We start from the raw sequence: 26,160 nt of genomic DNA on the forward strand, positions 1-26,160 counted from the left end.
GGGGGGGGGCTCGGTGCCATAAATACAGGAGGGGGGACAGGGGACCCCCCTTTCGGGACCTGCCTCGGCTGGAGGACTCGCCCGGCACCCAAAGCCGGGGCTCAGGGCCGGCAGACGCCGCCGGACCTTGGCATTTGCGCCCGGCCGCCGCGGGGACACCGCGGGGACACCACGGGGACACTACGGGGACAGGCTGCCCCTCTGCCTCCCCCGCACCGGGGGACAGGGGGACGAGGCGCAGTCGCCTGTCACCGTCGCTCGCACCTCCCCATGTGCCGCCTCCGGCCCCGCACGCGGCCGGGGCCGCATGTCCCACCTCCGGCAACGCCGGCGTGACAAGGGACAGCCCCCCCCCCCCCAGCCGCTCGAAGCCGCTTTGCGGGTGAAACGGGTGTTTTGTGTCCAGGGACGGGGTAGGACGGAGGGGACCCGCGTTTGCTGGATGAAACCGTCGCTTCGCTGCGGCCGGGCTGATCTCCGCAGGGGTTAATCGCAGGATTTGCTTGATTTTCCTTGGCTGGGCTCCATGGAGGCCAGCTCCTGGCAGCGGCAGCATGCCGGAGCGGGGGGGCAGGACAAGTTGCTAACACCCCCCCGGGCAGCGTAAGGGCACCCCAGTAAGGGTGCTGTGACCATGGATCAGGTATAAATGTGATGCTGCCCTTTGCACGGCACCTACGGAAAAAATAGTTGGGGTTTTTTTAATATATGTGTATGACATATATATACGCATACCCACCCTGACCGCGCTCAAAGGGGGGCACGGCCACCCTGCGGTGCTCTCTGGCCTGCTTGTCCTCGGCACCAGTGGGGTCTCATCCTGCCCAGGCTGCAGGATCAGGGCACCAACGACCCCCGGGGCAGGATCATGCCCCACATCCCCCGGGGAGGATCGGGGACCCACACCCTGGTACAGGATCAAGAATGCTGGATCAGGCCCGCCATAGCCCACTCCCCCCCCCAGTGCGGGATCAGGGACCCACACCCCGGTGCAGGATCAGGCCCCGGGCTGCCGGTTCCCTCTTGCCATCTCGTGGCTAGCGAGGGAACATCAGCAGCACCTGGGCAGGATTGGGCCAGCTCTGCCTGGGGGAAACCCTCCTCCAGGTTTGGGGCAGGGAGAAATCGCTGTGGGGTGATGGGAACAGGGAAAAACACCCCCCCTATACCCCGCCACCCACTCCTGGGGACATTTCTGTGTCCCTCACCCCAGCGTCGGGGCTGTGGAGGGGGGGTCAGGCTCCCCTCGCTGCCTCGCACTCCGGGGGACTTTTCCCCGTTCAAAGTGGGCACAGGTGCCCCAAGCTGGGTGTGAAAATGCTTCTCCCACTCCACAGCATCCCTGGCCGCATCCTGCCCTGGGCGGCAGTCATCCCCCACCCAGGGATGGGGCTCAGAGCCCTGCGTGGGGGCACGGGGACGGGGGCACGGGGCTTTTTCCGGGGGCTGCGGGAGGCGGCGAGGTTTCGGTGGGTGCCATTCCCGGGGGGGGGGCACAAACAGGAGGCAGAGACCGGGCGCAAAGCATGCGGAAAGGCCTTTAATCTCCCGCTCCATCGTGGCTCCCCGGGGCCCCGGTCCACAGGGCAGCTCTGGCCGTGCCCCCACGGCGGCAGGCGTCGTGCCACCGACACCGGTGGCGCAATCGCGAGGGCACCCGAGGGTGCGCGGGCCGGCGGGAGCAGGGGGGGAGGCTGCGTGTGGCCGCGACGGGGGCTCAGAGCCGGGCGGCTGGCTGGTTGTAGACATGGTGGGTGTTGTACCGCTGCACCGTCACCGCCTCCGGTTTGCTGAAGCTGCTGCTGCCGCTGTAAGCGTTTGAGCTGGGGAGGGAAGGGGGGAGGTGAGGGAGGAGGGGGGGGGCTGTGGGGTGCCAGTGTCACCCTCTGACCCAGGTCCCACGTCCCTAGCACCCATCGTGGCTCCCGGGTGGCACTCACCCACAGAAGACCAGCATGGCCACCAGGCTGGCCAGCAGGATGGCGAAGAGGATGGAGAGGATGGAGGTGAGGGCGATCATGCCGGCGCTGCGCCCGCTGCCCGTGGTGGGGATGCTGCTGAGCTGCCGGGCTGGGGAGAGAGCAGGAGGGGAGAGAGGGGCACGTGCACCCCGAGGCAGCGCAGGGGGCCCGGCTGGGGCACAGTGCGTTCGTGGGAGATCGCAGCGTGCAATTGCACAGCGCAAGTACAACATGCAATGCCAGTGTGCAAATGCAACGTGCAATTGCAGCGTGCAAACACAACGTGCCGTCGCACGGTGCCATCATACCCCAGCAGGACCTGCAGCAGCACCCTGCCTCAGTTTCCCCGGCTGCTCGCAGCAGCGCTATGCCCTGAGCCGCTGGTGCTCAGCGTGCAGGCCCCCGGGACCACCCCGCACCCCCCCAACACCCGATGGCTGCGGGATGATGCGACGGGCAGGACAAGCACCCCGGCAGCGGTACCTGTCCTCAGGGTGATGGGGTCCGACCAGGCTGTCTCAGCCACAGGGTTGGAATCATTCAAGGCGAGAAACTTCACCCTGTGGTGGGAAGGGAGGTTGGCCACGGTCCCGCGAGCCGGGGGGGGCTGCCGGCAGGGGTGGGGGGCATGTCCCCATAGGCAGGCTCACTGGTAGGGCCCAGGACCAGGCAGGGGGCCGTTGCAGGTGGGTCTCGTGTTATCCTTGGCGCAGCTGGTCTCACTGCCGACGCGCAGCACCGTGATCTCCCTGGGGGGTTTGTGGCAGGGGTAGTTGAGGAGGGTGGTGTTGAGGGTCATGTAGGCGAAGACGCTGGTGGGGAACTTCTGGAACGCTGTCTTGGGGGACCCCGGCATCACGCTGTTGTTGAAGCTGGGGACGGCTGCAGGGACAAGGACAGGGATGAGGAGGGACCCCGGGGTGGGTTGGGGGGGCACGGGGAGCCCTGAGCACACCCCTGCCCGGGGCTGCTCCCCCCGGGGCCTCGCCGCATCCCACCTACCCTTGGGGACGGCCACCACCAGCCAGATGACGACGTCTTCTTGCAGGTTGAAGACGCAGCGGGGCTGCTCCAGTGTGAAGGTGGAACTGGTCGTCAGGCCCCCCAGGCTGGCCGTGCTCAGTTTGGGTTTGTATGGGCGCACGTCTGCGGTGAGAAGCCAAGAGGGGGGAGATGTGCAGTGGAGGGGTGCGAGACCCCCGCTGCAGTCCCCGGACCCGTGGCTCCGTCCGGCTGCAGCAGTACTGGGGGCTCGGCGTGGAGACAGGGACAGGAGGGAGCCGAACCCCACGGTCCCCGCTGCGAGGCCCCCGCTCCCCTCCTGCCCCCGCATTTTGCCTCAGACATGACGTGTTTCACGAGAAGCGGAAGTGAAGACACCCCCGTGCCACCACCCAGGGAGGGACACCCCTGCGAGACCCCCCCAGAGGACCCCACGCTGTACCAGCAGTCCCAGGAAGGTGACACCAGGGATGCTAGCTAGGGGTGACACCCAGAACAGCAGGGGGGCATCAGCTGCCCTGCACCTCCAGGCTCCGGGGACAACCCCCGCAAACAGGGGACAGCGGGGACCCCCAGTCCAGCCCGGCGGCGTTGGCGGACTCACCCAGGCCGTGGGCCATCGCTAGGAGCGGGAGAAGCAGCAGGAACATGGTGCGGGCGCCTGGATGCCAAGGGAGGGAGTGCGGGTGGCCGGGTTCTGCGTCCTTGCGGGGAACCTACCTGTGGCCGCCAACCGCCCACATTCCTGCGCCAGCCCCGTGGCAAACAGGTTGGGCTTGTTTCCCCAGGGAGCATTTCCTATGCCTGACTGCCTGCCCGGGAGGCGTACTGAGAACTGCCACGCTCGTGACGCTGGCGGGCAACAATCCTCACCCAGGCAATGGGGCAGAGAGTGCCACCCCAGGGTGATGCCCACCTCGGGGGTCCCCGCAGACCCCACCGGTGCCAGCATGTGGCCTCCCTGTTACCAAATGCCGCCAAGCCGAGGCCCTGGGCGGTTTTGGGGGAGACCCGGTGCCCCTATCCGCCGCAGGTCCAGCGCTTCGTGGCCGATATCGGGAGCCTGGTAAACACAGCACCAAGCTGGTGCGTGAGCAGGGTGGCAGGCAGAGGAGGGGGTGCATCGTCCCACAGCCAGGCAAGGAGGAGGCAGATGTAGATGTAAAGTGAGAGTTTACTCAGCAGGACAGGGACCGGGAGGCCGGGGGGCAAAGCACCCCAGCCCCGGGGGGCTGCACCTGCAGCCGGGGGGCAGGGGTTGGGGCAGGGCCGGGGGGATGTGGTGGGTCCTGTAGGACCTGTGGGAGAAGGTGCTGGTTCCCGAATCCCGGCGACACAGGGACCTCCACGCCTCGGTGCTGCAGGGAGAGACAAGCAGAGGCGTCAGGCGGGGCCCGCGGGGCTCTGCCGGCCCCCCCTGCACCGACCACCGCCGAGGGGCCCTTTCTCCTCGCCAAACTGTGACAAACCCCTGATTTAAGCAAAAAAAAAAAAAAGCTTTTTAAATCTTCAACACATCTCCATAGCTCCATCTCTTTGCTGATGGGGCCGAGGAGGGGGTGTTCTCCCAGGGCGCCCCATGGACGGGTCCCCCCACCCCGAGCGCATCTCGGCGCAGCCGCCGTACCCCACGGCGCCGAGCACTGCCACGGCCAGCACGGTGCCCAGGCTGGCGAGGATGGAGGCGATGACGACCGCGTCGCTGTCGCGGCGCGCGGGCGCGAGGTCGATGGTGCTGGGGCTGCCGGCTGGAAGGAGGCGGGATGAGGGATATGGGGGGGACACGGGGGGCTCGGGGATGGTGCGATGGAAAGGGGAGGGATAGGGTGGCCGGGGGAGATCGAGGACCGCTTCTCCCCTCTGGGTTTTGGGGTGACGGCATAGGGCCAATACCGTGCCACGTGCCGGCACCCCATCCGGGCGAGTGCAGGGGACTCGCGGGGGGACGGCAGTGCCGCCGGTACCTCTCCGCAGGAGGATGGGGTCGGACCACCTCGTCTCTGCTTTGGGGCCCTGGCAGCCCATCACCAGGAACTTCACCCTGCGGGACGGGTACGGCGGTGACACCGGTGGGGGATGAGCACACCCTGGGTGGGGAATTACCCCAGCTGGGACCTGGGGGGATCCGTCCCTCTGGCCTTACCTGTAGGGCCCCGGGGAGGGCAGGGGCCCGTTGCAGGGGTCCCAGCCACCCTGGTCCCCACATGCCGTGTCGTCCCCAACCCTCAGGATGGCTGGGCTCGGTGCTGAGCAGGCGTACGCGGCCGCTGGCGTCTCCAGCGTCATATAGGAGCGGGCGGCGGGCAGCCGCTCGTACAGGGGCACGTCAGCCCGGGATGGAGGGTTTCTGAAGGCGTCCGAGGCTGTGCGGCACAGATGGGGGGGTGAGCAGCTGCGGCGAGGGTCCCCCACGTCCCCCCGCCAAGGCGGGGAGCACGTGCCGGACCAGCAGGCGCTCACCGTTGGCGAAAGCCACCACCAGCCAGACGGCGTCGGAGGCGTTGGCGTGCCGGTCGAAGACGCAGCAGGGCCTCTCCAGCGCGAAGGTGGTTGCGGTGAGCTTCCCCGGCAGCGCTGCGGGGGGCACGCGGGGCACGTAGGGCAGCAGGGCTGGGGGAGCCGGCGGTGAGTGGGGGGGACCCCGTGCTCCGCACCGCTCAGTAAGAGCCTGACCACAGCCCGCATCCATACTACGCTCCACGAACGCCAGTGCTGGCACAGCGGGGGCTCACGGGGTGCCAGCGGTGCCAGCACCAGGGGACAGCACTGGTGTGGGGACCCCCCAGCCATGCCCGGCCTCATAACCCCCTCCCTGGCACAAACACGGGGAAAACACCTCGCAGCCCCACTGAGCCCCCCGTCCCCCCAGGGGAGTCACCCAGGCCCGCGGCTGCTCCCGTCCCAGCCAGCGCCAGCAGCACCCGTGGCAGCTCCATGGTGTCGTCCCGGTGGGGCTGGACGCGCTGCCCCGCTCCGCTCACCCCGTCCCACTGCCGAGGGGACGAACCGCCCCGTGAGCCCCCACCGCAGGGACCGCCTGTTCCGAGGTGCCAGACCCTCCCAGCCCTACATTCCTGCACCGGCTCTGCCGGCCCGGCAAGACCCCACGGGCAAAGGGGGCTGGCTGCACGTCTCGGCTCACCAGCTGGTCCCAAACCCCCCCGGTGAGCCGCCCCACTGGAGCCCAGAGCTGAGACACCAGAGCGGGCTGGAAGGATGCAGGGCACAAGCCTGCGATGTGAAAGGGTAAACTGAGGCACAGAGGAGACTGGAGCCGCGTCAAGGATGGGTTGGCAGGAGCCAAAGTCTTTGTCGGGGATATGGGGGCAGCTAGGTAAGTTGTCCCGCACCCCCATTCACCCCACCAAGACTTGACTCCCTGCGGATGCCTCGTGCCCACCTGGCCCCCGGAGCCAGTGCGAGGGGTGAGCCCATGCCCGGCTGGTTTTGGATGCAGCCAGCCTTGCCCCAAGGGCAGGGAAGCGCTCCTGAGCCATCACACCCTGAACTCACCCAAATCCTCAAGTGTTTAAGGCAAATGGTCCCACCCAGCACCAGGGGCACGGAGGTGCCCAAACTCCAGGCCCACCCAATGCTGACATTTCCCCATCCATCCTTCCCCCTCGCTGGCAGCGGGGCCGGGCCACGGTCCCCCTCCCTGGGGAAAGGGTCCCCAAGCCCTCGGGAGGGGGCCAGGCTCAGTGACCCTAGAATGGGAGCTGCCCCACAGCTTGGGAGCCCCCCACCGCTGCACCCCCCCGCCAGCTGCTCTCCACGCAGAGGGATTCGAGTGCTCCTTCTCCGGTGTTTGCCAAGGGCAGCGGCTGCCCATTCCTGCATGGGAGGGGACTTCCCCCCCTTCCCGAAGAGGCCGGGACGGCAACTTCAGATTAAGTGGAAATGGGGCATTCAAAGATTACACAGTCCAGCTGCAAAGGGGAAAATCAGGCGCAGCTGCAGCCTCCATCCCTCCTCCCCTCCCTGCCTTATTCCCCTCTTCCAACCCAGCAATACCTGCCCTGGGGTCCACAGATGCCCACAGGGATACGCCAGCCCCCCATCTGCCACCCCAGAGCCCTCCTTCCCGCTGCCCGGCGGGATGCCAGCGGCCGGGTGAGGGAGGCAGGATGACACAGGGGGACAGTGAGTCACAGTTTCAGCTGCCGGTACCCGCTACTGGGACACGGGGCCAGCATACCTGCGGGGTCAAGGCTCGGCTAATAATAACCACCCCGCTGCAAACAGGCTTGCGCTGCAGGGGGAAGGGAGAAACCCCCACCCTGGGTCTCCAGCCAGGGCCAGGGGGACCCAAATCTTTTGGTCAGACCCGTCCAGTAGCGTTATTAAGCACTTATTTTAGGCCCTGTCCCCTCCCGGCTCCAACCGGCACCACGGCATCGCAGTCATGCTTTTGCCCCACGCTGCTACCGCTGCCCCAGGGCAGAGAGGGAACCGACTTCAAAGCATCCCCCTGTGCAGCAGTGCCCGAGCACCGGGCTCTGCTGCTTTCCACCCCTTTGCTGCCTGCATCCCCCTGCCGCAGGGGCTAAGCCGTCTCAGGCTCAGCATGGACACGGCCAGGATTTTAGGAGATGTCTCATGTCCTCGTGGCAGAGGACGTGACAGGCAGGGATGAGGCGCTGAGCCTGGCCAGCTCACGCCGCAGTGCCCCAGCCCTGGACCAGCCCAGACACAGGGAGGCTGGAGCTGATTCACACACATGAGCATCTGCCAAAGATGCCTTGGGCAACGCTCAGCAGGAAATTCTTGCTTTGTACAGGGCTGGGTGAACCCTGCTCAATTTTTGCTTCAATTGTTTCGATTGCTGGAAGAACATGATCTGGGGATACAAAGCTGAGGTTTAAACTCAAAACCTTCCTTTCGCAACCAGGGCGGGAGAGGAGCAGACACAGCCCATTTTCGTAGAGCTCAGCAACGCACAGACACATACCTGCTCCACCCAAGCAGCTTCCATTCTTGCAGCATCCCCAAACTTCCCTGGATGTTTGAGGGTCTTCTCCCTAGAGCCTGCAGCAAGAGAGTAACCAGGAGGCTGCAAGCACAAGATAGACGCCGGGGAAAGCTCCAGCCCTTGACAGCTCTGAAAATCCTTTTGTTTGTATATTGGCACGACAAAACCGCCCCTCTGCTGGTCCAGGACATGCTGGTCCCAGGAGGATGCCAAGACAGAGCTACCACAGAGCATGGCCATGTCCCAGATCTCCCAGGAAGGAGGTAAAATGGCAGATGGCACCAGGGCGTCAGGTGTGCCAAAGGGATTTAATGTGGGCAGAGCTCCAGGGACTTGCAGCTGGTGGCCACAGGGAGGGGAACAGCAAGAAACAGCTCTTAAAAAGAGCTTCAGCTACCAGGTGACAAGAAGCCTGGGGACAACGTACAGCAAGGCCACCAGGATTGAGGCAATATCCCCTCAGCAAGGTGCTAGCACTCATAACAGGCAGAGTTCATGGTGCAGGGACTGTGCTCCCACCCGGAGAGCATCCCTGCATCGCTGCCACCACTGCCCAGCTGGCAGCAGAGCCGGGGAGGAAGGTGGCCTGTCACCGCCTGGTGGCACCAGCACTCCCTGCAGCAGCAGCAGCACAAAGCACAACAGCCTCCTCCCTACAGAGCCTTCACCGGGCACCAACAGCCCCAAACTGCTGCCATTTCACCTGAGAGAAGGGGAAAAAAGGGGCAGGTCCTGCCCGAAGGGCTTCAGAGAGGATGGCAGCTCACAGCAAGAGCAGGGGGTTGCGACTTCCCCCAGGACGGACACTGCCCGGTCACCTCTGCCGGCACCGTGCCCACAGACTACCAGGCTCCCGTGGGCGAAGCGCTGGCAGGCTGCAATCCCTGACCCCTGGGATCAGCGCTCCGTGTCCTGCCCCTGCAGAGATTTGTGTCCCTCCAGCAGAGCTGAGCTTTCCCTCCTTTCTCCTGGCTGGATCGAGTGTCCCCAGCTCTGTGGAGCAGGCTGGTCCCCCAGAGAGGGCCACCGAGAGGGGAGGCACCCCAAGCCATCAGGCAGCTTGAAGGCAAAGCAGCGACTCGCTGTGGAAATGAAGTGTTTATTACAACCAAGCAGAGATACAGGGGCAGGAGGGAGGAGGCTTCGCTCTAAGAGGTGCCTCAGAGACGGGGAGCTGCTGTGTGCCAGAGGGAGGCCTTGGTTTGCTTTCCACATGGTCTAGCAGGAATGAGATGCTCTCCTCTCCCCATCCTGTCCCCAAGCGTTACTAGGACAAGGTCCTCCCTTCACAAGGGGATCTGTCACCTCAGGACCACTGTCCCAGCTGGTCTTGGCTGCAGCCATCAACCCCACCCAGAGATGCAAGCACAATTTCTACAAAAATATCCTTTCCTCCCAAAAAAGACACTGTGAAGAGCAGGCAGGGTTTCCGCAGTACAGTGTTATTGCTCAGTGTGACAGGCGGTCAGACACAGGAACTTAAGGCAACAGGAATAAGTGCACTAGGTGGGCTCCCCGACGCGTGCACGGCACAGCCGGGACCCCATCCCAGCTCATTGTCTCAGGCAGTCCTCGGTGACACCCTGCGCGGCCAGCTCCGCCAGCACATTGTCCAGGTAGTTGGGGTCAGGGTAGCCATGGCCACTCAGGTTTGTGTCCATCTCGGTCTTGTGGTGGATCTCATTCCACACCACTGTGTTGCTCTCACCGGTTGTGCTGGAGGTGCCCACTGTGAAAATCAGGCGTCTCTTCCAAGCCACCCTCAGGAGCTCCAGGACCTGGAGGTGGAAAGAGAAAAACCAAAGCTGGCCTTCAGCAGCTAGGAGACTTGAGCCATGAAAGCAGCTTGCCAGAAGCTTGACAACTTAAATCCCTGCTGTAGCAGGAGGAAACCAAAGATCCCAGCATCAGAAGGGATCTTCCTCACCTCCTAGTTACCCATCTGATTCCCCTGATGAGAAGGACCATTCCCTACACATGCTGGTCTTCCAGGACTTGAAAAATACCAGCATGAGTTGAGGCAAACACACCCAACCAGAGGAAACAGGGATTGGAAGAGCCAGCAGCTGGACTTTCCAAGCTCAGCAGTTCTCAGTGCAAACCGTTGTAACTGCATAACCCAAGACAGGCCAGGAGTGTCTTCCCAAAAGATCAGATGGGCTTTTGTTTAATAAAAGGATGAAGGAGAACAAGTCTTCACAGTTAAAGCTGTGAAGAAGCACCAAAGATCTTCATGGGCAGAGGGATTACAAATACACGTAAGGAACAAACAGCATGGACAACTACCAAGAATAGCTGGTTAGCATCATGGGGACAGCTCCCAAAAGCAACCCTGTTGGGCTGATCCACCAACACAGGGCCAAGGGACAACCTGAGAAGGGTCGTGTTATCAGGGTGTGATACCTTACCTTTCTGCCCTTCTCATTGTCTGGTAGATAACAATAGCGAGGAAAGCCTCTTGCTGTGTATGGCATCCCAGGGTTGGGGTGCTCAGGGCCCTGCAAAAGATGAGACGTATTTGGCATGGGCACGTCTATCTTCATATGAGTTGGACAATCCCTCAGCAGCAGGATTTAGGATCAGCAGCAGGATTTGACATGGAACCAGCTCTTCCACGTAAAAGGAGCAAGGTATTGCTGATGATGAGTATGAGGTATCTGACCTGTTCTTATGGGACATATGAGTATTATGGGTCCTCCAAGAGCGGTCTCGTGCTGGGATACAAAGCCAGCTCTTCAGATTACTTAAATTCTGGTGGGAGACAGCCCCAAACCAAAGCTTTTTCCACGTGGTCTGATGCCACCCTAAAAAGACCACCCAGCTCAAACCTTTGCAAGCTCACTGCAACCACTGAAACCTCAGATGTGGGATGTGAAACCAGACATTGGGATCTCTCCCACCTTGTGAGCATGGGCCAAGTCTCCTCCCTGCTTCATGCAGACATTAGTCTTCACTGCAGATGAAAGGCTGTTGTAGACCCTGGGCCCACTCTCAAAGTGGGAAAAGATCTTTCATGGAGGAGACCCAAGTCACTCATACATTGAAGAGCAGCCAGTGCAGCTGCTGGCTTAAGGCACCTTAGGCTGCTCAGTGATGGGCTGCCAGCAGATACTGTACTGGATCCCAATACCTTCTGGGAGGGTCTCGCAGTTTGTGCTATCTTGGCAGCAGCCGTACCTGCGAGCATGCTGTGCACTCACCTGAATGCCTCTGCTGATGTGATACACAATCTGGATTGTCCCACAGTCCTTGTGGCCAGGGAGGGACTGGGGGAAAGTGGAGACCTCCATCTTCCCTTTGGGCTGAGTACCAGTTTTCTCTCCGTAGATGGTTTTACAAGAGGGGCACTGCAAACTCCCATCCTGCAAGGAGAGAGAAGCAGGCATCAGAGCTCCACAGCTGAGTCACCTGGGCACAAGGAACCTGGTGGGGATGGGCCAGCTTGATACCTTGTTCCCGTTGGAGTACATGGCCAGCATGCAGAGCATGTGGAAGGAGTGCTGGCAGTTTGTCAGACGACCAACTGTCTCTGGCTTGATTGTGCTGCACTCGCATGCATCGCTGTAACCTGAGGGGGAGGACAGCTTCTCCATGCAGATGATACAGTCCTAGAGTCCAAGACAGAAAGGAGAAAACCACCGTGTAGTGCAAGCATAGGCTGATCATAATGACTGACCCACCAAGGAAGCGATCAAGATGCTTCAGGAAGGTTTGCCTTCAACTTTAATCCCTTCCTTTGAGGTTTAAGGGCAGAGACAGGTTTCCTTATTTGGCTGGTATTGCCCCACTCCACCACCTCCTGGACAGCACAGGAAGAGAGCTGCCATCAGTCAGAGGGGATGAGTGAGAACTGAGTATGGTTATGTCCTGCTCCTCTACAGAGCAGCTCCAGTGCAGGGTTTTGATCTCTGTAGTTTCGACCTCTATGAGCATTGAGAAGAGACCAAAGCCAAACTCCCTCCCTCCACCCCAGGCCCTGCAGCCAGCTCCAAGGGAAATGGGGAGGCATTGCCAGGCTTAGCTATTCAACCCACACCGTGCGTTCTCCGTCACAGTCCTCTGATGAGGACAAGTCACCAGTTATCACATGTGGGCTTCAAGCAGTGCTGAAGCCTCTCCATCTAGCGTCAACAGTGCCACTGCAAGCAGCAGTATCTACCACATAGGATGCCCAAGGAAGGATGGTCCTCAGGCATCACCATGATTTTCACAGCACCCCAGTGAACAGGCCACTGGGCAAGCCAGGGTTGCTTCACTGTCCTCTCACCTCGTCAGCAGGAGTGCCCTTCAGCTCTTCCAGGTACTTCTTCACCACTGCTTCTGGCTCGGTTGGTGTTGCTGCACAAGGAGAGAGATGAGAAAAACAGAAGAAATCAGACACGACATGAGATATGATGGGCACGTGCAGGGTGAGCTAGAGAGAAGGCAGACAAGCAAGTCACTGGCCAGGACGCCAAGGAGAAAGGTAGGGTTAGAGGGGGAGAAGAGGCTGCTCCAACTGATCCCTACACACCCTGCAAAGGCTTTGCTATCAGAAATGACTACCACTCGGACCATGAGTGCTGCAGATGGGAGAACCCACTGCCAGATGTTGGTGCCCTGTGCCATACACTTAGGGTCTGCCTGCAGCTGCTGCACTCCAGTTCTCCCCACGTACCCCAGATGACACCAGCCGGGTCCCAGGTGGACTTTCTTTGTGCATACCAGAGGCCAGCTAAGATCAAACTCAACCCAAGGACGCTATGGTCTCTGTGGGAGAGATGATTACATCATCTGTGTTGTCAAAGGAGAAAAGGCATTCCCACATAGCCCCAGCTGGCACCTGACAAGGAGACCCAACAATACACTAAGCTTCAGGTCCTCTTTCGAGTACGGCAGAACGAGCCTCACATCCTTAACACAAAACAGTGTCCTCTCTCTTGAGCTTCCACGTACTCATATCCAGCAAGACACAGTGCAAGTTACAGGGTATATAAAACAAACCAGCTTTCTAACAGGTACCCTATTTGCAGCACATGGCACCGATATCTTTGCATTTTCCTAAACAGAGTCCCTGGTCCCCATCCACCCAGGCACGGGCACCCGAGCAGCCCACCAGCAATGGCAGACCAGTCCCCTGGGAGGTGTTATGGGATTAAGCAACAAACATCACACAACCTGGAACCAGTTACTGCTGGGAGCATCGGCAGGCACCTCAACTCCCAGTCCATCCTTTTTGAGCTGCCCAGCAAGGCTTGGCTTAAGCCAGTGAGCATCGCACGCCTCCGCACGGCGCCCAGCCCCGGGTGAGAGGAGTTGAGCTCCTTACCGGTCATCAGGCCTGTCACGGAGGCTGCCAGGCTCTTCCACCAGCCTAGGAAAGGAAACATTTGCACAAGTGACTTTATGACTCCACCTGGCAGGAGGCAATACAGAGATCTGTCACTTGGCCTGGGGGAAACCTGGCCCTTCCTTCCTCAATCTGCTTCTGGGGGAGATCAGGGGAAAGCAGTGCTGTGCCAAACAGGCTGGCAAAGGTGTAGCTCTTCCTTTGCCGTTCTCCATCCCGGCCCTGACTGGCCGGGATGGAGAGCGGGGAGCAAAGGAAATGCTAACAGCAGCAAGACAGGCCACAAGCATCTGTGCCCAACACCCCAGAGCCTCACAAGGGAGTTGTACTCCCTCACTACCCCAAAGAGCTTTGCTCTTAAGGTCGTTTCTAAGCCACTGTAGGACATTGACTGTGCTTTAGCACAGAGAGTACTGCTGCTCCAAACTCCATGCTCCCAGGCGGACACAGAGCATCACCACGTGCAACAGCTGGGCATCAGAGCTGTAGCTGTACCTGCATGACACACCTTCAGCCCTCTCTCCACCTCTCCCCCTCACTGTAGTGCTTCCAAAGAAGATGGAGGGTTCACAAGCATTGCCTCTGTGGTTGAAAAAGCTGGGCATCAAGAGATAGCCACACTGGAGCCAGCAACGAGCTGTTTTGCCACCCCAAAAAAGCAAAATCTGTCACCAGCAGGAAGGGGTAGGTGCTATTTTCTAGATAGCTACTTTCCATGATAGAGGCAAACATGGTGAAGCAGAAGGGAAGGACTACTCACACGCCACAGGTGTCATTAAACAGGCAACGACCTGGATGGCACAGATCCTGTATCACATAGGAGCCCCTCATTCCCCTGAACGCCAGCTCTGCAAGCGGCTAGTGCTGTGGGGGCACCTTGACAGAGAGCACTTGGTCACCCTGCAGCACAGACAGCTGGGTGAGATGCAACCAGGGAAAAGATGCCTTTTCACTGCAGACAAGCTAACTTGGGGCAACAGAAGAGAGTGAGGCAGAACACTAACGTGGGTGGAAAAATCATTTAGCTAAGGAAGACTGATGAACTGGGAGTTGGACTCTCATAAATGAAAACACAGTCATTAAGATGAGTTATTTTCAGAAGGGGATTCCTGGCCATTCTGAAACACATGATTTCTGGCACCGGTAGCAGGAGGAAGGGATGACTGAGCACACAGAGCAAGACAAGGAGCCCAGGAGGTGAAGGGATGCTCCCTCCAACGTGCCAGTGCTGGGCAGAAGGAGAGATGCGTGACTTCTCAGGCAGAGCAGGGCTGTGAGGATCACCCTCTACAGACCCCCAGCCAGGAAGGTGGTAACAGGATAAAACAAGCATTAAGCCAAAAAGCAACATGGAAGCAGGTGTTTTCCACTTCAGGGGCATGTCAAAATCCCCTGGAAAAGCATTTCCAAGAACTGCCACAAGAAGAGCAGGAGACAAACAGGAACCTGGGCAAGCCTCAGCCTTCCAGCTCTCAGGCCAAGAGCTCAGCAGTGCCAGGAGCTGCTTCAAGGCCTCATCACCAGATCTCACAGGGAACACAGCTCCTTGTGTTGTCTTTTCCAAAGGAGAGGAATGGGTCCAGGAATCCTCTCTGCTGGGACCTTGCTTGCACACAGTGGACCAAGAGCTGCCAGCCAGGAACGAGTCACGAGGGGATGCGATCAGTCTGAACTGTCTCAGCTCACTGTTGGAGCTCAGCATTTATGGTGCCTGAAGCCCTCCCAGCTGAGTGTTCTGTGATATCCCCACCCCAGGCTGGCAAACACAGGGTGGCACTTTCCATGCGTGGCAGCTGGAACCAAGCTCCGGTTTGCAACCGCAAGAGACCTTCATGGTCACACAGGAGACAGAGGCTTCAGGTTCTTCTGCTCTGCAGGTTTTGGAGACGACCGTGTGAGCAGGGCTAGCTGCTACCCACAGTAGCATGAGTACCCGATCATGATGACCACCATGTTCTTATTCCTGAGGATCTCATGCTGCCTGCCAGACAGACCACCAAGTCCTTCTCCATCTGAACTGTGTTTTCCAGGTGGCTCTTTTTGAAGTGACCTTCTTGTCTCCTCTGGCTATGGGCTGAAGAAAACAATGCCAAAAAGATGCAGACAAAGTGGTGAAGACAGCGAGGGAAACGAGCAGAGAGGGTGTGTTACACCAGCAGCAATGCCTGCCCAGTACTTGGCAGAATGCCCCAGCTCACCTGCTCCCACCTGCACAGCAGATCTGAGCAGCTTTAGAGCAATTCACATAATTCAGGATGGTGGAGGACGCTCCTTCCCTGCAGCCCCTGCTGTGCATTTCTCTTGCTGTTGACTTTCCTTCCTCTGTAGCAGCTCAGAGAAACAAAGAGATGACTTGCCCAAGAACTGGCCAGGCTCATTTAAATCAAATCAATGAAAGGAGACAAAAATCCTGGTGCAGAGCTGGGTAAAAGTGAGGACAAGAAAGCTCTTGCAGAGTCTGTGGGGTACAGTAGTGATTCTGGGCAAAGCAAATGGCATTACACCACCTCAGCAGCTGGCATTAGGATGGAACTGGGGGCAATCAGACAGGCAGAAGAGGGCAATGCAGCCCTCAGCCATCCTTAGGAAACCATGGCCTGATGGGTTTGCATTGTGGCATCTCTGATTTGTTCCTGTCACTTTGCTGCGATAATGCTCTGATGCATTTAGATTCACCAAGGTTGCCTGGAGAGAGAAAGGGCTGTTGAGCCCAGATGCTTTAGAAAAAACTGTCCCCAGCTGCAAGTATTTGAATGTCCAGTCCCAAGGAAGCCTTTTAATGCTAAGAACTTAGTTTCAACAAGGGCAGTGAAGCCTGCACAGCCTTCCTTGCCTCTGAAGAGAGATTATTCCTTGGGCAGACCAGCACATCTGGCAGACCATATCCCAGCAGCACAGGGCAGGAGCTAGAAGGCGGCTGGGAGGCACGAGCCACATATGCTTCAGCGCATGAATCACTTCCTTACTGGACCATTTGCTCCATAAAAGTGTTTGCCTGCAAATCTTTGTTTTAGCCATCCCTTGGGATCATCAAAGCCTGTTCAGTCCCCAGAGTTTTCTGGATTCAATAGTGGATTGAAAATGCAATAGCAGAATTGACTGATGCCGTTTATCACCAGCTGGCCTAATGCTGTGCTATTGATTTATCTGGGATGTGAAGGAATGTTTACCATTCTTTCATTTACAAAGAGAGGAATAACTTTTTTTTTTTTTAATGCTTCCCCTTCCTCCCTGTAGATAGTAAGTTGCTTGCTGAAGCAAGGGCTTTCCATGGGCAACATTTAACAGATGTGTTTTGAATCCTTGCTCGGCAACCAAATGCTTGCAGCAGTAACATGCCTCCTTCTGTATCCCAAAATGAGCCATATGGTTAGCAGCAGACTCTTCTTTCTGATACCCTATGCAGGCCAGACACAGGTTGTTTCTAGTTATTGTCACGGACAGTCACCCAACTCTTACCACCTCTGCCCTGTGCTCCCTGAATTTGCAAAGGCTGGACCTACTGGCCTCAAGCCCCAGGAGGGCTGTCCAGAGATCAGGAAGGTGAGAGGAGATTTGGTGTTAAAAACAGGTTTCTCCACATTTAGCATTTCAGCAGGATAACCAAGTGACCAGGCTGCTCTGGTCATGACACAGAGCATCCCTGTTATTGCAGCCTGTCTCCTTCAGCAGGTCACCCACGGGAACAGCGAGCTCCCCCGACTACGAGGGGCTTCCTATCCCACCCATCCCATAGGCGCTGGCACGGTCCGCCGACCCAGCTGCAGATGGACAGACATACAGGGAGCAAGCAGAGTCAGCTGGGATTACCCCCCTTGCCTAGCCAGATCCTATCCTGCTTGTCAGGGAAGGACAACCACGCTTATCTCCTCTCCCTCCGTACCACAGCACTCCGCACGTGACTGCCCATCCCAGTGAGGATGTGCGGGGAAACCTCCAAGCCAGGGGAAAAGCGGACAGCGATCCCATCAGCTGAGAGGGTAACAAGTGGCACACCAGACCCAAACCACCACCTCCTCCTTTCAGTCCCCCCAAGGGCCCTGGGAAAGCAGGGGAGCCCTGTGGTGGCTGGCTCCATGCCCGAGCAGCACGGCAGTGCTCGAAGAGAGCCGGACAAGCCACTCGCCTCCCTCCCGGATAGCCGGCGGGGTCTCGGCTCGCTCCGAGCACGCAGTCAGTGGTGCTGGCATGAGGCAGCGGCTGCAGCAGCCCGCGGAAGCGCAGCACCGTGCCAGCCGGTGGGAAGGCAGCGCGGCTCCGTCAGGACGGCAGACGCTGCCAGGCCGTGTGCCAGCACCGATAGCGCAGTGCCTGCCTGGAGACTACGGTTTCCCCGAGACCTGCGGCACCCCCGGCGCAGCACTCGTCTGCACCGCAGGCGTCATTGCCAGAATGGCAACAACGTTAACGAGTCCTGACTAATTAGCGCCTTTGTTTAACATAACCCAGCTATTCACCAAGCTGGCTGAAATTCCATCGATGCTGCCTCAACCCGTGTGGGGCCAGGGTTTGCGGCAGCAGGAGGGAGCAAGAAGGGGCTCGGCAGGGGTATGCTGCACCCACCACCACCTCTTTTGGCACCAGCTGGTTGTAGTCAGCACACTGACGGGCCAGCTCCTGCATGCACAGCTCTCACTAGAGCTCTCCATAATGGAAAATCCTAGCAGGGTGTGGGAGAGCAAAGGGCACGTTATGCAGAAATTCAGGGCACAAAACGGGCCCATCCCTGCCTGTTGGCAGCTTCAGGCTCTGTAAAAGGAAATAGAACAGTCTGGCTGTAAGTCAGGCTCAGTACTTTCACTGCAGAGCAACGCTTCTAAGCCCAGAGGGGTGCAGTACAAACACAGCCTGTTCCTAAGAGGGACCGAGTACTCTCTTCATCCCACAAGTCATGCACTCCGCAGGACTGGCATCCCTGCCCCCAGCAACGGGGATCCCGCTTTCTAAAATGAGGGGGAATTTCAGCAATCTAAAATGTAGAAAGGCACCCCAGCACTGAAAAGGGCAGAGCTGGCGAAGTCTCCTCTGCAGCATATCCTGAGCAGGGCGAGGACGGCTGGGACAAATCCTGCCATGCCAGATGGGAGAAGGAGCTGCTTGGTGCCCCATCCCCAGACACTGTCCCATCCCTCCTGCTGGTGTCCCCCCTCTGCTCCTCCAGAGGTGTCCTGGCCCCAGCAGGTGGCATCGGTGAGCTGGCAGGGAGGTGGCAGCCTGGCTCTCCGGGCTGGCACTGGGCACAGCCCTGGGGCTGAGCCAGCTGCCCGGACACCCCGGGGGCCAAGGCTGGTGCCAGCCCTGCCCCAGCACACCCAGCCTTTGGCCAAGGGGCGGCTCAGCAGCCCTGGCAGGCAACACATTTGTGCTCTCGGGTGCTGCCGCAAGTGCTGAGGAACCGGCATCTCGTGGAGGAAGAGGTGCTGCTGATGGGGTGTGTAACACCCAGCACGGCTACAGCCACCCCCCTGCTCTCCCGGTGGATACCTAACACGGTGTGTGCTGCTCTCACCCCCCCAGCCCGCGTCCCATCCTCCCCCACCGCCCCGTTTCACGCTCTGCATTGCTGCTCTCCCCACCTTGCTCAGAAGTCACCAGACATATCCTCCTATTAACACTACACCCTTGCGAGCATCCTGGTTGCTTGCACCCGCATCTCCTCCATGCCAGGGAGGGGCTGGATGCTGCGAGCGGTGCAGAGCCTGGTACCAACAGACCCCGCCGAGGAGAAGCCAGCCGCACTGCGGGGTGGGGGGACCGCAGAGGAGCAGGGCTGTGTGTTTGTGGCCACACCTTACCCTAAATACAGTTTCATGTCATTAACCAGCAGCAGGTGACCAACACCAATGGCAGGCCTGGCCCTGTTTTTCGGGCTCCTCCAGCGATAGGGACAAGGCAATGCCTCTGCAGGAGGGCCTGGCCTCTCTGCAGCTCTTTCAGAACTGTTTCCAGGGCTTCCCCACCACCCAGCCCTCGTCCCCAGCTGCAGGGGGCTGCATGGACACTGCCCCCACCGGGAGTGAAGTGCCAGGAGCTGCATTACCCCACTGCCTTGCCAGCTCACTCTGTGGAGCAAGATCCTCACCCAGCCCCTCTGCCACCCACCTCCATGCAGCTCTTCTCCTTCACCTCCCATTTTCCTCTGCTCCTCCTGTTCTTTGCTGCTTCTCCTGCCGCCCCCTGCTTTCTCCTCCCCCTCTATCACACATCCTACTCCACATTTGCTCTCTCCCTCCTTCTCGCCGTTTGCATCTCCTCCTCCCGGCTCCCTACATTATGCATTTCTGCAAGATGCCTCCTTCCACATTTAATTTCTATCTTCCTTCTACCACCCTTCCTGCCTGCTTCAGATGGGTTGGACCTCACTTCCCCATCAAGCACGGACTCCAAGGAAAGAAACACTGGCACCAACAAACTCCCCAGACAGCCGGGTGCCTCTTCCCCTCCACCTCAGGGCTCTTCCCTCTTTCTTAAACACAAGCATCTCCACGTTGAACATCCCCCACCTCTAGTCCCCCCTTCGCTTATCTGAAAGGGGAAGCACCTTAGGTTTGGTGGTGGCTCTGACCACCCCAGGACACCTGTGCCAGGGTTGGCAAACAATTTCTACAACTACACCAGGCTGGATTCACACCTACCCCCGCAGAGTCCCAGGGATGCCACGCACACATGGGACCCAGGCTCTAAACTGGGAGCCCACAGACTCTGCAAGGGTGAGGGTGCAGGATGCCAGTGAGATATGACAAGGAGAAATGAAGGCCCTATCCTGGAGGTGGCTCAGCTCGGCAGGAGAGCTGGGGTAACCCGGCCCTTCCTGCCAGAGCACGTCCACCTGAGAGAGCTCCATTCCACTCCCACACCAGACAGAGGTGGAGAGAACAAATCCTCTGCAATTCGACCTCAGAAAGCCCTGTATGACTCAGGGGCCCACTTGTCTGGAAGATGCTTCTCATTCCATGACTCAACCGTGACAAGCCTGGCTCACAAGCAAACCTTCTCTTGAGAGCACATATAGATTAAATGCTCTCCTTGATGGTCCTTCAGCTTTCAGACTTGTCCCACCAATGAGTCAGAGAAGGTCGTGGTACATGAACGCCCAGGGCTCCCCAGGAGGGCATAGCCGGACCATGGGGGAGGCTGCAGGAGTCTCTGACATGCACAGAGAACAACTGGGCTGCTCCAGCTTTAATGACTGATGGAAACAAGCAGACCTACCACAGGACCAGGTCTACTTTATCATCTTGTTTTACAGCCTGTCAGAGACCGTCCAGGCCAGAGGAGACGCATCCTGCTTCTCCCCTTGGTGGGACAAACATCATCAGTCAAATCAGAAGAGCCAAGAGGGTGGGGGGAGAGACAAGAGGAAAGGAGGGAGGCAGAACAAGTGCAGAGAGATAAAGAAGGAGATGGAAGCAAATATCAGAGTTTGAGCAGGAACTACCTTTCTTGGACACTTTCCTCCCCTCCTTAACTGAGCTGTGTTTTTTAGTGGCTTTATGGGTGCTGGCAGCTTGCGGCACACAGGTGAGGTGCACGGGGAGTCCAGCGGCTGACATCAGAATAGCCGTCATGCCTACAGCGGGTACGAGATCAACATGCAGGAAGGAAACAACGGGGAAAACACATTCATTAAAAAAAAAAAAAACCCTTTCAAAGAAAATTTAAAAAGATAAAATAAAACAAAACCCAAGCCCTTGATTCAGAGGACATAAAACATCCAAGAGGCAACAGGGTTGGAGTCAGCACAGGGACAGGATCCAGAGGCTTTCAGAGGGAGGAGCCCAGGCAGTAAATTAAAGGAGGGAAATAAGGGCACAAGTCTCGCCCATGACCCTCTGTGCTGGTGTGTGAGCAGGACCCTCCTCTTTGCCCTAGCTTTAAGGCTCCTCCGGCATTTTGCATCTGCTGTGGTGCAAAGTCCTCCCGCTCACCGGAGCCCTGGAAGCAACGCTGACCCTGGGGGCCTAAAGGATCCAGGGCATCACCCAAACCCCTAAAGGTCCTGCTCAGCTACTCCCCCCTAAAGCTACGTGTTTCAAAGGCATCGCACCAAACCGATCCCCAGAGTGCAGCTTAACTGCCTTCAAACACTGCAGCAGTGCTGGGCTGACCCTGGGCTGGAGCTGCCCCACTCAATCCCCTGCCAGATGAGCACTGTGGTGGCAGCCCCCCAGTTCACCCCACTCTGTCTCCTCCTTGGCACTCCAGTTTTTCCTAGCATCCCCAGCCGCAACGCAATTCTCACCCTCCCCCATGCCAGCCAGCTGTATTCATGGGATGCAGTTTGTTAAAGCTAATGAATCATTAAAAAGGACAGCCATTCCCTGAAGGTAAAATTGGCACACAGAGAGCTACAGGACTGATCATGCTGATCTAATATGATGTTTGCCCATGAAATACAGGCCAGTTACAAGTCATAACATTTCTAAGGTAGCATATTGCTCTTAAACTTACATTCAAGAAAACATCTGCCTTTGCTTTCCCAAGAAGCAACTTTCCCACCTGCCACAGCCATTGCCAGAACTTAAAAAAAAAAAAACCAACAACCAGCTCACGGATGCAGACAGACAGCAGACAACCTAAAAGCCAGCATTTCCCCAAAAGCTACCTCTTACAGCAGACCATGCAAAAACACATCCTAAAGCTGTGGAAATTCTTGCCAGCATCCTGCATGGTAATTCATGACCAAAGCTGAGATTTCTAAGGATTTTCTTTTTCAAGCCTCTGTTCAGCCAGGCTGGGAAAGGCAGATATAAGAGCACACTTGCTCAGGACAAAAATGAGGTACCTTGCCCACACATGACTGAAAATTGAGTGGACGGAAAGCATCAGCCAGCTTCATGTGCAAGTGGTAAGACTATTTTCTACCTCAAATACACAACCAGTCAAGAACCTGCGCCTTGTGACTAGAAATCCCCTGTGCAAAGCCTATGTCAATGCCCCACAAGCAGAACTACCCTTACGCAGTGCAGACTGCATTTTGCGCCTCCTTCATGTAAGGTCCAAGTACAATACGTATTCCAGAACCAGTTCAAGTCCTTTCCTGATATACAAAGTTGGATGCTTTTAGTAAAACTTCCTCATCTAAGGACCAAAAGACAGACAGAAGGAGTTTCACAGGATGGGGAGATGGGCACAGACAGATGAAGTAATTTCCCCAGGGTTACCCAAGAACCTTTGGCAGAGCTGGTCTGCCCAACACATGGTGAAACCACACGCTTCCAAATGGAAATAGGCAACAGCAAACCAGGCAGCCATGGAGCACCCTCATTAAGTACCATCATTGTTGATCTAGATCTGAGGTGTAGCCCCCCAGTTCCCAGGAGCTGCAGGGCCAGAGAAGGATCCTCAAAAAATGCAGGCACCAAGTTAGTATGTCTCACCCTACTGACAGCACCAGGTTGTTCCCAGCAGGTACAGCTGAGGAGAGCCCCTGATGTCGGTACAAGCCAGCAGGCCTCTAACTGAACATTGAATCCAGAAATTTCACAATCAAAATAACTTCCTTTAAGCCTTGAACTAAAGGCCGCAAGACTATTGTGTGCTCTCAACCCTGGTCTAAGCCAGCAGTCCTTCACTACTCCCAGTGAGCCTTAAGGAAAAGCTTAAATGTTCCTATAACAAAAGCTACTTGTTTTTTGAATGAGCGAGTACAACTGAATACCTGGAGCCCAGCAACAGCACCCAAGCTGCCACCTACCTGCATGTGCACTAGGTAGGTACTTTCCACTTTCAGCAGGTTAAAGGACAGTTGGAGGTATTCCCAGAAAAGCAGTACTGACTCACACTGATTAGAGAGCCCAGAGGAACAATATTCTGGAGACACAGGGAAGATGCTGGACCTCCCCACGGCTGGGGGAGATCATCTCAGACAGCCTGACCTCACCGAGGCTGCAAAATGCAATTTCCCAGAATTGGTACAGAAAAGGAAACAGTAAAGTTGTCTCCAAAACACCTGCTTCTAAGCAGTGCAATAGCACTGATTACAAAGACTGACATTTGAAAAGCAAGTCCAAAGACTAACAGGGATTATCACCACCTACGCACAGCTGACTGATAGGCAAATGCAAAATTAATGCTTTCTTCTTAAGAGATCAATACCATCTTGCTAACATTAGCATGCAGAGCGCATTTAAAAAAAAAAGAACACGACAGAAACAGAGGCTGAACAACTGACTTCAGACTCTTAATGTCAGAGGACAAAATGTTGCCTTCAAAAAATCAGACTAAGTGAAGAGCACGAGCCACAGAACCTCAGCTGAGTTCAGTTACCATCTAACACAGCCCCTGCCATACCTGGAATAACACGTCCAAAACTGCCTGCCAGCATCATGAATCATCACAAAGAAAATAAACATTTACTCCAGGTACTTTCTCTCTTCCTGCAAACACATCTACAACTCAACGCAAACATACAGCACAGGGCAAACGTGTGACCAGGAGAATTACCCCAACCAAATGTTCTACCATGGACAATCTTAAACCGGCCAAGAAAGGGTAATTTTCCACTTTTACCTTCTGCTGCCTTCAGAGACACACACAATGAATCATCTTCTGCAGATTCAAATCAAGAGAGCATTCAAAAAGGGTATGTTCTGGTGTCACATTGCTCTTCTGGCTCATCTCAAAACCCAGCAACAATGCCTCCTTTAAAGTTCTAACACAATACTGGAATCTCAGCATCTAACAATCCTCCCACAAGTTTGGTGACAAGAGTCCCCAGCAAGGGATCTCCTCTGATCTAAGCCTTATGTGGGAGTGTGTGTTCATATAAAGTCCCAAAACAATACACAGACACACATCACATCTGTAGATCAATTCTCCAATTCTGACCTGTGGACACAACAACTTCAATTCAGAACTTGTTGTAGGCATCTGTGGAGTTATGTCAGGAGCAAATGTGGCTCTGGACTTGGATAAATTTTCACCTGAATGTGCAAGGGCCATGCTGCAACAAGATAAGCTTGCCTAGACCAAGACTGCTTTGGACACCCATGCACGGGTTCCATACAACAGCTCCTGCTGCTCACTAGCTACCCCAGGAACTTGAAAAAATATTATTTAATATGTTCAAACTTTCCATTGGCCACTGGGTTTCTTCCCTGCAAGGACTGCAGGAAGGAAGAGACAGAAAGCCTTGCTAAGCATCCTTTGGCATCTGATCTGATTCTATGACTGCACGCAATAACCACACTCAGAGAACTGCCTCTTTTCTCTTGCTCAAAGCATCTATTTGGCCAGAGGTACAACGTTACTGACTCCTTGGGGTAAAATTATTTTCAGTGGAGCTATGACAACATCGACAAGCTTTTCTCGGCCAGCCATGTAAATAAAGGACTTTTGTAATATCCTGTGCAGAAGCTGAGCATGGGAAAAACATCCTTACATAATGTAATGAGCATTGACCACACGCTTGCTCACAGACCCAGCCTAACACACCCCTCCGGTCACCAGGTCTGGCTACGGATCTGTTTTTGCACAGACCTCAGACTGGTATGCCTTTGGTTCCAGTCCTGGATTTAAGCAGGTAGAGGGGAAAGGGCAGAGCTTACCTTCAAACAGCATGAGATCTCAGAAAAGCATTGCTAATTTGTACGATTCTATCCACCAGCAAAATTATTCTGTTTAGTATGTTCCTAAATGCCTCAGCTCTAGGAATCATGCAAATGAGAAACACTCAGTTTCATTTAACAAAAAACTAATTTCCAGCCTTCATCTTAAAAATAGCATTAGAAGGGCCTTCATATGACTGCGTAGTCCACCCCCCAGCCCCGAAGCACACCAGCTAAACTCCATTATTCCCAAGAGATGTTAGTCCAGCTGATCCTTAAACACAAACACTGTGGTTCAACAGTTTGCTTAGACCTCTGTTCTGCATTTCACCATACTAACCAAATACTCAGGGGGAAAGAAAAAGCTTAAAAGACAAGTTTCCACATGCACCTTGAAGTATTAAAATAGCAGAAAGCAAGGAAAAAGAATTTTTTTTTTTTTTTTGTACAAAACATGGTTTTAAAGTCAGCTTCATGATTTCTGGGATCCCAAGTGGTGCTTTTAGAAGACATGGGGTTGACAGTGTTGTAAATCCCTCACTCAAATCACCAGGCGCTCATCACACAAACAAACCACAGCTTCTCATTCAGACCCACAGGATCCCTCATCTCCTGTTTATCCACCAGAAGCTCCCTCTGCATCCAAGAGATGCACCTGCAGCATTTCTCAAGATCACCTGCAAGATTCAGGGGTTTTATGTCTCCTGCTTCAAACCAGAGCCAAAGCTGCTGAGAGGCACTTCGGGATGGAGACCAAGGGCTGTGAGTGTTCTGGACACACTTCCCAGAATAAAGCCTTCCTCAGTTCACACCTGAGACTGCCCTCTCCTGCACATCATCACAAAGCCCTTGGGTCCCCAGCCTTTCCCGCACTGATGCTGAAAGAAGCAGTCACACAGCAGGGACCAGAGGAACAAAAGGGGCCCGACCTGTGTGTTAGAGAATAACTTGAATAATAAGTAATTCAAACACCATCTGCAGGATTTTAAATGTGAACAAAATACCACTTCCCAGAAGAGGTTCTAGAAACAAAGCGCAGAGCATAGAAGGGAAGAAGGTGTCTCTAAAGACCCAGCCAATTAACGTTTCAATAAAATTTGGCCTTTTTACCAGAACTCCACTGCTTACTTTTTACCAGAAATGTTCCCAGAGATTTATTTTCCTTTCACTTGCTAATTAACTTGTCCAGATCTTTCCTCTGCTTCTATGTGATTTTAAGGACAGACTCAAATTCATATTTTTCTCCTCCCTTGCACCTCTGAGGTCTGTCACACTTGGCAGAAGGCAATACAGCACCGATCAAAACTGTGTCCTACGAAGACCTGCATCTGAAGGAGATGCTGGCTC

General features: G+C 56.4%; 3 protein-coding genes across 3 annotated transcripts in view; all 3 read right to left on the reverse strand.

Moving 5' to 3' along the window:
- Positions 1–1,717: 1,717 nt before the first annotated feature.
- Positions 1,718–3,583, reverse strand: LOC104835735 (uroplakin-3b-like protein). Its single transcript, XM_010573905.1, has 6 exons — positions 3,568–3,583; positions 2,964–3,107; positions 2,612–2,843; positions 2,445–2,521; positions 1,941–2,070; positions 1,718–1,823 (listed from the first exon to the last, which is right to left on the reverse strand). Exons 1-6 carry the CDS (start codon positions 3,581–3,583, stop codon positions 1,718–1,720), a joined length of 705 nt encoding a protein of 234 aa, XP_010572207.1.
- Positions 3,584–3,983: 400 nt separating this feature from the next.
- UPK3B (uroplakin 3B) lies at positions 3,984–5,899 on the reverse strand. The gene is made up of 7 exons (XM_010573906.1): positions 5,842–5,899; positions 5,424–5,573; positions 5,107–5,326; positions 4,928–5,004; positions 4,591–4,711; positions 4,202–4,321; positions 3,984–4,026 (listed from the first exon to the last, which is right to left on the reverse strand). Exons 1-7 carry the CDS (start codon positions 5,897–5,899, stop codon positions 3,984–3,986), a joined length of 789 nt encoding a protein of 262 aa, XP_010572208.1.
- Positions 5,900–9,186: 3,287 nt separating this feature from the next.
- Positions 9,187–26,160, reverse strand: part of DTX2 (deltex 2, E3 ubiquitin ligase) — a 30,096-nt gene continuing 13,122 nt past the window's right edge. The window contains exons 3-9 of the mRNA XM_010573536.1: positions 20,703–20,834; positions 13,244–13,288; positions 12,203–12,273; positions 11,385–11,543; positions 11,136–11,297; positions 10,344–10,433; positions 9,187–9,713 (exon numbers count right to left, since the gene is read on the reverse strand). Of these exons, the coding sequence (XP_010571838.1) occupies positions 9,489–9,713; positions 10,344–10,433; positions 11,136–11,297; positions 11,385–11,543; positions 12,203–12,273; positions 13,244–13,288; positions 20,703–20,834 (884 nt within the window). The 3' untranslated portion in view covers positions 9,187–9,488. The remainder of the gene's footprint in view (positions 9,714–10,343; positions 10,434–11,135; positions 11,298–11,384; positions 11,544–12,202; positions 12,274–13,243; positions 13,289–20,702; positions 20,835–26,160) is intronic.

Source organism: Haliaeetus leucocephalus, unplaced genomic scaffold (assembly GCF_000737465.1).
Source record: "Haliaeetus leucocephalus isolate CR32 unplaced genomic scaffold, Haliaeetus_leucocephalus-4.0 Scaffold395, whole genome shotgun sequence".
Lineage (NCBI taxonomy): Eukaryota > Metazoa > Chordata > Aves > Accipitriformes > Accipitridae > Haliaeetus > Haliaeetus leucocephalus.

Bases quoted from the DNA above. Each gene is read 5' to 3' on its own strand.
- LOC104835735 (XM_010573905.1), bottom strand. The intron at 2,844-2,963 runs GTAGGTGGGATG...TTGTCCCTGCAG, and splicing joins GGTGGTGGCCGTCCCCAAGG to CCGTCCCCAGCTTCAACAAC. The intron at 2,071-2,444 runs GTACCGCTGCCG...CTCTCTCCCCAG, and splicing joins CCCCATCACCCTGAGGACAG to CCCGGCAGCTCAGCAGCATC.
- UPK3B (XM_010573906.1), bottom strand. From the start codon at position 5,899: ATGGAGCTGCCACGGGTGCTGCTGGCGCTGGCTGGGACGGGAGCAGCC. The intron at 5,574-5,841 runs GTGACTCCCCTG...CGGCTCCCCCAG, and splicing joins GGGAGCAGCCGCGGGCCTGG to CCCTGCTGCCCTACGTGCCC. The intron at 4,322-4,590 runs GTACGGCGGCTG...CTCTCCCTGCAG, and splicing joins GCAGTGCTCGGCGCCGTGGG to CACCGAGGCGTGGAGGTCCC.